General features: G+C 43.0%; 1 protein-coding gene across 2 annotated transcripts in view; it reads right to left on the bottom strand.

Moving 5' to 3' along the window:
* The window catches only part of LOC143989070 (cytochrome P450 2K1-like), a 66,091-nt gene that overhangs the window by 40,873 nt on the left and 10,601 nt on the right, over positions 1-14,617 (bottom strand). For both annotated transcript variants that reach the window (XM_077489081.1, XM_077489082.1), the window contains exons 4-6: positions 13,986-14,148; positions 7,079-7,228; positions 6,344-6,504 (exon numbers count right to left, since the gene is read on the bottom strand). In XM_077489081.1, coding sequence (XP_077345207.1) covers positions 6,344-6,504; positions 7,079-7,228; positions 13,986-14,148 — 474 coding nt within the window. The remainder of the gene's footprint in view (positions 1-6,343; positions 6,505-7,078; positions 7,229-13,985; positions 14,149-14,617) is intronic.

Raw genomic sequence — 14,617 nt, 5'->3', positions numbered from 1 at the left:
GAACACGTGACCCACACCCCCTTAAGTACCCCTTCCCAGACTCCTCAGTGGGCCCTGACACTCTCACTGATTGGGTATCGGCCTTCTCAGAGCCAAACATCCAACTAGACCTGGTTCTAGCCTGTCATGTGCACCTCACCGTTCACATGACCAGGCAGAACTTCCAAACACAGCCTGGCCAGACTGGTGTTAAGACCTACCTACAAAATTAACCCTCAAAACCTTTGTTCTGAGGCCAAAAACTAAATTTACATGCGTATGACATTTGATCCTAAATGTCATCTGCTACATATGCTTTGTTATCTGTTTGATACACGCAGCCATATCAGAAGCAAATTTAAACCCATCTGGTGATGAAAACAAGCTTCACATAACCTCTCCACATCACACCGAGTCATACCAGAGAAGACCATGTGGACGCAGTGAGTACCTACACCACATAATTATATGACAAGATGCACCGCAAATGCAATGACCACCACCTGCCTTTCAATTAACGCACAGGGCCTAAACCACCCTGTTAAAAGATTTTCCATTTGCAAAGAAGTCTGAAAGCAGAGGGTGGACATCCTCTGTGAGCAGGAAACTCACTTTCAAACACCCCAAATCTGCACACACAGGGATTACCCAAATGTATTTTTGGCTTGTACATCCAACCACAAAAAAGGAGGGGTGCGCCTAGCCATAAAAAACGCCCTCTTTCAACTCAAGGAAACCCTATTAGATGAATGGGGGCAGATACATCATCATAACTGGGCATTTAAAATTCAAACTGTATACACTGGTAACACTATATGCTCCAATCTCTCACTAACTCCGCTTTATCAGGAAAGTACTAAAAAACAAACAAAAAAAAAAAATAAAAAATAAAAAAAAAACTTTATGAAACACGGAAAACTCCTGGCATGCGGTATATTTAACCTAACCTCGGATCCAAAAATGGACACCACTACAAGCAAACCCAACGGCACAACACGCCTGCAGACATTACTCCATACAGAGGAACTGTTTGGTACATGGAGATGTATGCTAATTCATGCTCATGAGAAGGACTACACCTTTTTCTCACATAGACATTGTTCATACTCACGTATTGACCCGTTTTTGACAGACAAGTGGCTCTTGCAATAAGAACTAAATGTCCAAATACATGACATCATGTGATTGGACCACGCTGCAATATCTATGTAGCTTAGAGAACAGGGCGTCTCCTCTTCCTCCCCTAACTGGCACTACACAAAAATCTCTCAGAATCTCCAGGAATTCTTCCTGACTAATGATACATCAGTAACTGACCCATATATCTTATGGAATGCACACAAGGCCGTCATGAGGGGCATATTCATACAATTAGGGGCCAGAGAATAAAAAAAAAAAAAAAAAAAATAAACTCTACACGTCAAAACTTAAACACATCGAAATCTTAAATCCACACTATAGAAACTCAAAACAAAAACAAAAAATCACCGACAGTCACATTAACTAACACACTTTCCAAACTCAGAGAAAAATATGAGAGAACATCTCTCAAAACAAATATAACAAACATCTCAGATGCCTGAAACATAACTACTACACTAATACTAACAGGGCAGGCAAATATTTAGCCAACAGACTTAAAGCAGAATGCACAAAATCCAGAATAGCATTCCTGAAACATCCCACCCAACACAAGATCACCAATCCACTAGACATAGCAAATCAATTTGCCGAATACTATGGAACATTATACAGTATAACCTACACAAAGATACCTCCACGGCACAACCAAATACAGAGAAATTACTAAAATTCCTACAAGGAATACAATGTCCTTCTCTTTCCAAAACTGAAATAGTTAAAATGCCCCGTTTACTACCATAGAAATAGAAACAGTTATAGACACACTACCTAATGGTAAATCACCAGGACCGGACAGTTTGTCCAACAAAAATTATAAAACCTACTATCACCTTACCTATGTTCAGTATTTACACAAGCAGCAGATTCCTCAACCTTCCGTCAAGAAATTCTGAGAGCACACCCCAGAGGACGGCTGTTTAGTTGAAACGCGTCGGGTGGACCCCCTTACAGACATCGCTACTTTCTGACTATGTTATTACGATTGAACCAAATGCGAGTGTAATTTTATTATTATTTTTTAATAAATTGGATCTTAAAACGGTATCACGCTATGCTAGTTTTCTACTTCCATGGTCTTTGATACCTGAGCCCCCTATTTTCGTGGGATGAGCACTATAGGAGGATCGCTACGGATGATTTCATGACCTGAAGACTTGTGGGAGATTACATACTAGATGTATGATTATCTGGTTTGCTAACCTACAGGCCCATATGACTCGAGAGGCGTAAGCCTTCCTTTGAGTCCACGTCATTTGGTAAGCCTCCTCTCCCCTTCTTTATCACGGTGGTGGTGGTATTATTCTACACATCAGAAGTTGAATTTCACCTTTTTTCACGTCACCTCAAGTTTGGAATTGTGATTGATATTACACATTTCAAGGACTGTTAGACGTTCACTTGATGGACTGTATATGTTAAATTAATTTTATTTACCTTAATCTTTTGTGTGCATGAGGTTCATGCACTCTTCCACCTGGGAGTAAGATCTCTTAATATACAACGGAATTTACACATAATTTCTTTTTTTTTTGAAGTGTATGTAATTTTCTTTGCTTGAATTAGTGCCTTACTGGTTCATGTGGTTTGTTGCCACCTAAGCGCCACACTTTTTTGTTTTAATTTTTGAGAGCACATATAGTAACTCTACCCAAACCGGGAAAAGACCCAAACACACCAGCCAACTTCAGACCCATATTCCTTTTGAAATCAGATATCAAAATATATGCAAAATTACTAGCCAAAACGTGAATAAATATATCATTCCTCCATTATTCAACATGACCAGATGGGTTTTGTGAAGGGGAGACAAACCTCAGATGCCACTAGAAGTGTTAATTATCGAGCTAAGAAAACTCGAACGCCCTATCTGCTGTTGTCTTTAGACGCAGAGAAGGCATTCAACAGGGTCCATTGGCCATACATGGAAATAGTGATAACCAAGTTTGGATTCCAGGGATCTATACTAAAGGCTATCCTAGAATTGTACTCCTGCCCATCAGCACAGGAATATTCTTCATGCTTTCTATCTTCGTCCATAAACATAACTAATGGGCCCCCTATCACTGACCATCTTTAACCCAATAATAGAACCCCTGGCAGAAGCCATTAGGTCACATTCTTCAATCACAGGTTTCCAGTTTGGTTCTAGCATGCACACTATAAATTGGTTTGCGGACAACGTAATACTACTACTAACCAATTCTCTCACTTCTCTAGAACCAGGGCCGGTGCTACTACTAGGCAAAATAGGAGGCTGCGTAGGGCGCACTGCTGCCTAGGGCACCCAGCCACTGGTGTTTCTACTCTCCTCTCTGCAGCAAGCAACTAAGTCTCAGCATCAGCAGGCAGCCGCCCCTCCTTTCGCACATAGTGTCAGAGGTGCAGCAGCGGCAGAGGACTGTGTCTGTGTCCCGACTCTCGAATGAATGGGAGCAAGCAAACATTCATTGATGGGCACTGGTAGGCTGCATTGATAGATGCGGGTAGGCTGCATTGATGGGCGCGGGTAGGCTGCATTGATGGGCGCCTAAATAAAAAGTTGGGGTATATATGAGCAGGGCAAAGGGGTGGAGCCAATGGAGGGGGTGGTAAAATTAGGTTTCCTCTAGGGTGTCAAAAAACCTTTCACCAGTACTGTCTAGAACAGGCCCACAAATTCTTAACAGATTTTGGGGATGTCTCATACTACAAAGTAAATTTCGCCAAATCTTTAACCTTAAACCTGGGAATACCGACACACATCCAAAACATATTACAAATCAAGCTCCCATACACATGGAGTAAAAAAGGCATCACATACCTAGGAATCTTGTTCACAAATACAACCTCCTCACTTGCTGAGGCAAATATCATACCGCTAATGACCAAACTGGAATCCCAATTAAAGGAAATGTCCAGAAAAGAACTATCATGGCTAGACAAAAAAGCAGCTTTCAAAATGTAAATTCTGCTACAAATTTTATATGTACTTCAAACATTACCATTCCAACCCATATACCTTACCATTTCTCAAAACCATGTCCAACCTCATAGCGAAATTTATATGGGAAGGCAAAAAAGCTAAATGCCCCTGAAACAGCCTCACACCACATAAAAAGTTCAGAGGAGCTGGCTTAACAGATTTATATGACTATATATGGGCAGTGAGATTGTACCATCTTAAACACTGGCTTCAAGAGAATAACAAACCACTATGGGTACAACACAGATCCCAACGACTGACCTAAAATAATTCCTCATGGGTGACATCTGGAAATCTTGGGATACCCACCATATATCACCCCCAATTCATGTGTCAATACAGGCATGGAGATACCTCTTAGCCCAACACTACCCAAATACATGCGAGATTGATTACAAGCTTCCAATTGACCTCCTAGAAGCCAAGATTCCCATTCTATCCATCAAACCATTCACAAAACATGGTATCATACACATATTGGATCTCTTCAATGGGCCCCAACCTAAATCTGCTGAACAAATACTGAATGAGTACAAAATGCCAAATAACACAATTTTTTCCTGAATACGGATATCCCATTTTCTAAAACTAAATCCAATCCCAAAGATAAGAATGTCTAACAATGATTGGCTATTTTACACTACTCCCAAAAGCAATACAAAATGGATATCACTATTTTATAACTTCATCCATGACAAATTAGTAATGGCAACATGTATTCAGGGAAATCCACAAAGCATCCCACTGTGTCTAACACTGGGAATTAATGATCAAAATAATAAATAGATGGCACTACACCCCTTATAGACTATCTACATTCTATCCAGAAGCTTCACCCCAATGCTGGAGGAATTACAGCCACATAGGAATTTAGGTAAGTGTGGCAGTGCTATGCCCTGCCATGGTGTTAAACAAGTTTATGACCCAGTATTCTTATCCAGGCAGGTTTAGGGGCTTGTGCCATTCAGAGGAAACTGGCTTTTAAGTTTTATTATCAGTTAGTAAAACCCGATTTGAGACCTGGAGCCCAGAGATTTTGTAGGGATCTGGGAGAAGATGAAATCTCCAATCCTGGGCCTGTGTTTTGTGAAGCACTGGCACACCGATTGTCCAGGTCATTTTGTAGAGTCAGGACTAGGGCTCTGGGCAGATAGAGCAAGTATCTGTCCAGAAGTCAGGAGGGCTCCACTTAGAAGAGACAAGTGGGAGTCAGAGCAGCAAAGAGCTGCTAGCTGTATGGACAAAGCATTTGTGAGAGAATGGTCCGTAGAAGACAGACAAGGGCCTGAAGTGAAGGGGCCAGAGCCACAGTGATGTATATGTAAACCAGCAGGCAGATCATCCAATTTTGTAAATCCCTGTGGGGAAACACAATGATTATGAATTTTGAAACTTTGTTTGAACTTTCTTTTAATAAAATTGGACAAGAAAAAGAGTTGTTAAAGCGCTACCAATTGAAGTGAGGTCTCACATAAGTTACATTGTTTGAACATCACTGACTGCTATTCCCCTAATATTTGGCACTGCAATAATATACTCTAGGAACACTTGTACCAACCATTGTGCCAGTTCCTAGGGTGTCACCTGGTTGACAGCACTCCAGGGGCAAGGCTTAACTACAACCAGATGATATCACTTCTGGGGGTTGGGTTTAGCAGCATCCTGAATGATGTCACCTCTATGGGGTGGGATCTGGCATTTGTGTCCATCATTACTGTTTAGTTGCTGTATGGTATTTGCATATGAGGTTATAGAAAGTAGTCTATGCCCTTGTACACACGGTCGGATATTCCGTCTAAAAATGTCCGATCAGACCGCGTTGTCGGATAATCCGACCGTGTGTGGTCTCCATCGGACTGTTTCCATCAGAATATCCGACCGACAACATTTTAGAGCTGGGCTATAAAATTTTCCGACAACATGATCCGATCAGACTTTGTCCGATCGTTTGTCGAGAATTCCGATCGAACAAAGTGCCACGCATGCTCAGATCAAATTACGAGACCAAAGCTATTGGCTACTAGCCTGAACATAGTCCCGTCATAACGAAATAACGTCATCACGTTACAAACGATCCGATATTCTGACAACTTTGTCCGACCGGGTGTATGCAACACCAGTTTCGGACAAAATCCGACAGATTTTGTCGTCGGAACGTCCGACCGTGTGTACAAGAGCTTATAGTTGCAACACCTTAGAATGCCCTCCTATGCTTATAGCTACCCTAATTATTTAAGTATGAAACTTATTGGCACTTACTCTGATCATAATACTTCCAAAGCTCCTGATATTTTCATTAATTATGCGCATCAGCTTCAGTATTGTTGGATCACCATATTCAAATCTGTCACCCAGTAAAATAGACACAATTATGTTGGCTACCGCAGCAGTGACTATGGTCATATTTTCAAACGGTTCCCCTAAAATTGAAAACAAAAGTTTAAAATATCCAGGTTGTAGAAAACATTCAACATTTTTTTCTTTTTTAAAACCAACAGCATTGTATTGAGGTAATGGACAAGAAACCCCATCCTGGCTAATTCACCTTAGGATTTGTATGTGGAAATTCCTAACAAAACCATCTTATTTTTACTCACTCTATTATACAAAAAATACAATCTGCTTTATTACTCTCTGCCTGATGGAAACCCTTCCGGACTGCTGCGGTTTGATTCATTTAAGCTGCGATTTGTGTGTGTCCTGCGAAAAGGCAGGTCCTATAATAGTATGATATTGCCAATTGTGTGCTCCCGGGTCACAGTCAAACAGTCCTCCTCTCTGGCTCACCCCTCTTTCCCCTTCACTCTAGTCCTCCCATGGTAACTATGCAATTCATTTCATAGTGGCGCAACAGGAAGCAAAGGAAAATCTCCCCAGTGGGGGAACAGACATCAGTAAAGCCTCACGGATTAGGGCCGGGACTTTACTTGGGGTACAAGGAACAAGTAACTATACTAGTTTCTAAAATATTATATGGCTTACTCTCTTACTCACCTTTGTAGGATTTTAATTCTTGTATTAAACATTGTGCTTCCTCGTTAATTTTGTTTTCTATAGATCTCCTTCCCATTCCAAAATCCCGTAATGTTGAAAGTGTAAACCTTCTCATTACCTTCCAGTTCTCTCCATGAGCAAATAATACACCTGAAAAAAAAAAATATATATTTTTAATGATTTATCTAGGCTAAGCACCTTTTTAGTTATCTTTAATGAATTACTTTAAAAGCCATTAATTAATCCTGATTCCAACTCCTGTTTCTGGGTCGGGGGACCACTGATCCAAAGGTGTGATGCCACCAGGTCCCTGCAGCCCATTATATAGTAGACATGTGTGGTTAGTTTCGTATGAATCAAAAATTGATTTCTGAAAATTCGTACATTTGGAAGCATCCAAAATACGAATTTCTATGCTTCTGAATTGTATACGAAATACGAAATTTCGTCGACTAATTTAAGATCCAAATTCCATTACAACGGAAATGTGACTGGTGTTTTGTTGACCAATCAGAGGTTTTCTGCTGCTGCTGCTGAGTGAGGGTTGGGAAAATTACCTTTTTTAATATGGGAGTGGGAGACTGGTACTGGTAGTCGATGGGAGATTCAGAATCGGACAAAATAAGAATGTCATTAATATCGTTTTATAATTGTCATAATAATTACCATTATTCAGTATGATGAAGTTATAACACAGGAAGGCAGTACAGGACAGGGAGGGTGGAAGCCCCTCATAATGAGCATAGCAGGGATACAGGTCCAGGAGGAAGTCAGCACAGCTCAGGGATGGTGGGAGCCCCTCATAATGAGTTGACGACTGCCATACTGAGAAAGGTATTTTTTGCTTTTTAAATTCATCATAATGAACATTCGTAATTGTTACGAAAAGTTAATGAACCTAGTGAAAATTTGTATTTCGTACGAATCCAAATCGAATTTCGGACACGAATTACAAAATATGAATTAACGGCTAATACGAAATGGAACGGAATGAAACAAAACAAGTTTATTGACGGCGCACATGTCTATCATAAAGTAAGTGTTCAGTGCCTGCCTGATGTGATGTGGACACCCAAACCAGGAAGTAAACAGAAGAATTTAAGCTTGGACTGGAGTATTACATGCCGAGGCTACTGGTAAGCAAAAATGGTATTTAGTTAAGGTTGCTGTTAAATAATTTAGCGATTTGTTCGAGGCTGGAGGGTGGAGATAGGATTTTATCCTGGAGTGGGGCTTTAAAGTAACATCATCTTCTGGGATCCCCCCGGCACTCCTGGCTTCTACTCTTTGGCAAGTACCCCCTTAGGAAGCTGCTTCCTATGGGGGCACTTGTGCAGGCTCCCTCCCAAGCCACCCTGTCTGTGTCCATTGACACACAGACAGGGCAGCTCAGTCCTGCCCCCCCCCCCCCACTTCTTTGTCACAGAATTTGATTGATTGGCTCCTGCTGATATTTGTGCAGTGAGGAGGAATAGAGCTGGGAGAGCCGCTGCTCTCATGCGCATCGCTGGATCAAGAGGAGGCTCATGTAAGTATAAGGGGTGACTGGGGGACATATGTAGCACAGAAAGTTTTTTTACCTTAATACATAGAACGCAATAAGGTAGAAAACCCTAATGCCATGTACACCCGACCAGACTTTCCAGTAGACTAGGTGCGACGGGATCAGTCTGTCGGGTAATCCGATCGTGTGCGGGGCCAGTCGGATCATTTTTCTAAAAAAATATTCCAATGGACCTAGAAATGGAACATGTTTCAAATCTATCTGATGTACTCAATTCAGACGGACTATAAATCGGGAAAACCGTTGGTCTGTGTGCTAGTCCGATGGACCAAATATGACGCAAGGGCAGCTATTGGCTACTGGCTATGGAACTCCCTTGTTTAGTCCCATTTACGTCATCACGTTCAAAACAAATGGATTTTCATATGGACTTAGTCCATTCATGTGTGGCCAAGTCCATTGGAACTCCACAGAAAGTCTGTCGGGAAGACCATCAGACCTAATCTGCCGGAAAGTCAGGTCGTGTGTACACGGCATTAGACTTTATAACCACTTTAACCACCTCAGTACAGTGCAGTTACACCCCCTTCCTGACCAGACCAATTTTCAGCTTTCAGCGCTCTCACAGTTTGAATGACAATTACTCAGTCATCCTACACTGTATCCATATGAAACTTGCGTCCTTTTTTCCACACAAATAGAGCTTTCTTTTAGTGGTATTTAATCACTAGTGGGTTTTTTATTTTTTGTGCTATAAATAAAATAAAACGTAAATTTTGTGAAAAAAAATGCCTTTTTCTTCGTTTCTGTCATAAATTTTTGCCAATTAGTAATTTTTCTTCATAAATTTTGGCCAAAATTTATACTGCTACATATCTTTGGTAAAAATAACCCACATTAGTATATCTTATTTGGTCTTTGTGAAAGTTATAGAGTCTACAAACTATGGTGCCAATCACTGAAAATTGATCACTTCTGATCAGGCCTTCAGTACATCAGGTGTACCTCATTTCTTGAGACACTAACAAGTCAGGAAAGTACAAATACCCCCCAAATGACCCCTTTTTACAAAGTAGACATCCCAAGGTATTAAGTAAGTAGCATGGTGAGTTTTTTTAAGTTGTCATTTTTTCCCACAATTCTTTGCAAAATGAAGATTTTTTATTTTTTTTTACTAAATTGTCATATTAATCAGGTTATTTCTCACACACAGCATATGCATACAACAAATTACACCCCAAAATACATTTTGCTACTCTTCCCGAGTACGGCGATACCACATGTGTAGGACTTTTACACAGCCTGGCCACATACAGAGCACTAACATTGATGTAGTACCTTCAGACGTTCTACGAGCAAAAATTACGCATCTCATTTCTCAACCACCTATTACATTTTTGAAGGCCCTGGAGTACCAGGACAATGGAATTTCCCATAAAATTACCCCATTTTGGAAAGCAAACACCCCAACGTATAATCTGTGAGGCATAATGAGTCTTTTGAACGGTTCATTTTTTTCCAGCAGTTTTTGGAATATGTGGAAAAAAATTTAAACGCATTTTTTTTTTTTTTACACAAAATTGTCAATTTATAAGATATTTCTAACACATAGCATGTATATAGCAAAAATTACACCCCAAAATACATTCTGCTACTCCTCCCGAGTATGGCGATACCACATGTGTAGGACTTTTACACAGCCTGGCCACATAGAGAGGCCGAACATTGAAGTAGTACGTTCAGGCGTTCTAGGAGCATAAATGACACATCTCATTTCATTCCTACCCATCACACTTTTGAAGGTCCTGGACCACCAGGACAGTGAAATTACCCACAAAATGACCCCATTTTGGAAAGCAAACACCCCAACGTATATTCTATGAGACATGGGCTGGAGATAGGTACTCGGGTACTCTGATGGCCTGGTGACAGGTACTCGGGTACTCTGATGGCCTGGTGACAGGTACTCGGGTACTCTGATGGCCTGGTGACAGGTACTCGGGTACTCTGAAGGGCGGTGACAGGTACTCATATGGACTGTGACAGGTACTCGGGTACCCTGATGGACTGTGACAGGTACTCGGGTACCCTGATGGACTGTGACAGGTACTCGGGTACCCTGATGGACTGTGACAGGTACTCGGGTACCCTGATGGACTGTGACAGGTACTCGGTACTCTAATGGACCGTGACAGGTACTCGGTACTCTAATGGACCGTGACAGGTACTCGGGTACCCTGATGGGCCGTGACAGGTACTCGGGTACCCTGATGGGCCGTGACAGGTACTCGGGTACCCTGATGGGCCGTGACAGGTACTCGGGTACCCTGATGGGCCGTGACAGGTACTCGGGTACCCTGATGGGCCGTGACAGGTACTCGGGTACCCTGATGGGCCGTGACAGGTACTCGGGTACCCTGATGGGCCGTGACAGGTACTCGGGTACCCTGATGGGCCGTGACAGGTACTCGGGTACCCTGATGGGCCGTGACAGGTACTCGGGTACCCTGATGGGCCGTGACAGGTACTCGGGTACCCTGATGGGCCGTGACAGGTACTCGGGTACTCTGATGGACTGTGACAGGTACTCTGATGGACTGTGATTGACAGGTACTATGAGGGGTGGTGACAGGTCCTCTTTATTGGGGGGGGGGGGCAATCAGTATGATTGGTGTACACTGTATGCGGTAACGAGATGTTACCGCAATCTCCTCCTCACACACTCTGATGGCCTGGTGACAGGTACTCGGGTACTCTGATGGCCTGGTGACAGGTACTCGGGTACTCTGAAGGGCGGTGACAGGTACTCATATGGACTGTGACAGGTACTCGGGTACCCTGATGGACTGTGACAGGTACTCGGGTACCCTGATGGACTGTGACAGGTACTCGGGTACCCTGATGGACTGTGACAGGTACTCGGGTACCCTGATGGACCGTGACAGGTACTCGGTACTCTAATGGACCGTGACAGGTACTCGGTACTCTAATGGACCGTGACAGGTACTCGGGTACCCTGATGGGCCGTGACAGGTACTCGGGTACCCTGATGGGCCGTGACAGGTACTCGGGTACCCTGATGGGCCGTGACAGGTACTCGGGTACCCTGATGGGCCGTGACAGGTACTCGGGTACCCTGATGGGCCGTGACAGGTACTCGGGTACCCTGATGGGCCGTGACAGGTACTCGGGTACCCTGATGGGCCGTGACAGGTACTCGGGTACCCTGATGGGCCGTGACAGGTACTCGGGTACCCTGATGGGCCGTGACAGGTACTCGGGTACCCTGATGGGCCGTGACAGGTACTCGGGTACTCTGATGGACTGTGACAGGTACTCTGATGGACTGTGATTGACAGGTACTATGAGGGGTGGTGACAGGTCCTCTTTATTGGGGGGGGGGGGGCAATCAGTATGATTGGTGTACACTGTATGCGGTAACGAGATGTTACCGCAATCTCCTCCTCACACACGATCGGTGTGTGAGGAGGAGAACCCGGTAACATCCCGTTACCGCAGTTTGTTTACATTTTTGTGATCGGCTGTGAAAGGATCACAGCCGATCACGTGGGTAAACAGCCGGCCAATGGCTGTTTACCAGCGTCGGTGACGAGCAGTGTTCCCGGGGAACACGCCGCCACCGACGTGCTCGCGCGCATGCGCCGTGCACGTTCGGGGTGTGACCATCTGTGATCGGCCGTGACTTCATCACGGCCGATCACGTGGTAAACAGCCATAACGAATGGCTGTTCACCCCCTTCGGTGGCGAGCGGTGTCTCCGTGACACGCCGCCACCGAAGAAACAGGGATGCGCGCACGATCGCGCGCATTCCCTGTTTAAACGGGAGGCCGTCATATGACGGCCTCCTGCCACAATAGGTGCGCCGCCTGGCCGTCATCAACTAGTTAAGGACTGGTAACGTGCAATATATTTTATATTATATATATATATATATATATATATATATATATATATATAATTTGTACTTGGGTTTAATTATTTTTAATGTCATACTCTAAAAAATTGTAAGTAATCAATTTTCTGTAATACTTCCTTATACCATAAATAATGCTTGTAGTTGTTGATCCCAGATTCACTTCATGTTATGTCAGTGGCCATGTGGTGGGACTAGGTGTGCACAGCTAGTAATTATTTTGTGGCTGGAAATATGACCTGTAGGTTTGTAAAGTTCGCCTGCCATTGAAGTCAATGGGGCCCGCCGCAAACTTTCGGCCGCGTTCGCGAAACATCCCGTCGGAAGTTCGTCCATCACTATTCAAATGTGCACAGCCCTTTTTTGTTAAAGGGTTACTAAGCCATGTAATATGAAAATAAAAGAGTTCATGTGAACCGCCCCCCACCGCCGCAGTGCCCACAGTTTATAAATCTTTTGGCTGTTCTGTATACCATGGTCACATGATAAACTTCAGGGTCCGCCCTAGTGGTGAGTGTTCAGGTAGGAGGAGATTTCTACTACAGCCTGTGTGCTCATGCTGTTATGGGAGGCAGATCATTCATGAACCAAGATGTGACATCCCACCCACTGTGTTCTTTTAAAATCCTCTGTAGAAGAGAAGTGTATTGGAAGTATGTGAGAGAATGTGCAGGAACCTGAATTAGGTGTCACAAGTTAGCCTGCAGTTTACTGCTTGCGTAATTGCTTCTCTACCCTGATTCATTTCACATGTGTGGTTTGACTGTGCTCACCTACGGGCATCACCTGCTAATTTGTGGACCTTTATTTCCTTCCCTTTGATCACTTCCTAGCCTGCCTCCTAGTTTGCTTGCCTATACAAGACATGCTCTGGGTAACCCACATTAAATGAGCAACTTCACAGTTCTCGTCTGCTTGTATTGTGTCTGACTATCCAGGTATGTACCCTGGCTTTGTTTATCATCTATGCTTGTTCGCTACCTGCCCTGACCTCGGCTTGTCTCCTGGATTTCCTTTTGTTTGCTGCTTGCACTCTGCACAGGTGAGCGGTCTCCACTTCCTCAGCTGGGCGACCTAGTTCCACCTTACTGCAAGTCCATCCCCATCATCAGGGGCTCTGGTGAAGAAACAGGCTGGGACTTAGACTCCGCACCCTGGGGAACCTCCGAGTTAGCAATCTACAAGGGCTCATTATCACAGAACCGTGACATTAGTTTTAGGAAAAATGTTCTTAGTAGATTAGTAAACAGTAATGAAAACCTGACAGAGGCTAAACCCCTTCTGAATACTATCCAAAAGGAAATCAAAAGTTTTGGCTGGAGTTGAGTTTTAAATATGTATGTAACATAATTTAGAATTTTCTATTCAGGATATTTATATACTGAATGCAGCTCTAATACATAACATGTACCGTCTACTAATTTTAAAACTGTAGGGCTTTTTTTTAATAGAACATTCTCCGATTTACCATTTCCATTGGATGCTCTAGCAGACAATGCAGTATATGGTCTTTCATAAATTTCCTCGGCATGGTTGATAAGTGCATCTTTAACGGTATCATAACCACATAGGACAACCATCTTCTCTGTACCCAGCTGGATGCTATACACGGAACCATACTCCTCAGACAGCTATAAAAACAATGCAACAAAAAATTTATCATATATTGACAAACATCATGGAAACTATGACATGCATGCTGATAGATACCTACAGGGAGATTTTAGGTCTTCTTTGAGATGCGTACTTACGTGACCAACAGCCCTTAGATTCCATTACCTTTAGATTAGATGCAATCTAATATGATCACTTTAAAGAAGTTTATAGGATTGATGCCTTATTTAAAATTGCCATGTACTTTACAGTATTTACATTTGGTTACTTTTTATGTCTAATCCAAGCAATCGTTTTTAGTGCCAGTGTCTCCATACCATCTCAGTTAGGATGGTCAAAAAATGTAAAACAGTAAATTGGAATGCATGCGTCTAGAATTTTTGCTTATATGTGCTCTGTATCATTGCCTTTTTATATACAGTTGTCCATTAAACCATATAAGCATACTTTCACACTGGGGCGGTGCCAGCGCTAGCGGTAAAGCAT

The sequence above is a fragment of the Lithobates pipiens genome, unplaced genomic scaffold (assembly GCF_037356315.1).
Source record: "Lithobates pipiens isolate NorthernLeopardFrog02 unplaced genomic scaffold, aLitPip1_a1.2 Scaffold_18, whole genome shotgun sequence".
Classification (NCBI taxonomy): domain Eukaryota; kingdom Metazoa; phylum Chordata; class Amphibia; order Anura; family Ranidae; genus Lithobates; species Lithobates pipiens.
This window is presented reverse-complemented; position numbering and strand designations above follow the sequence as displayed.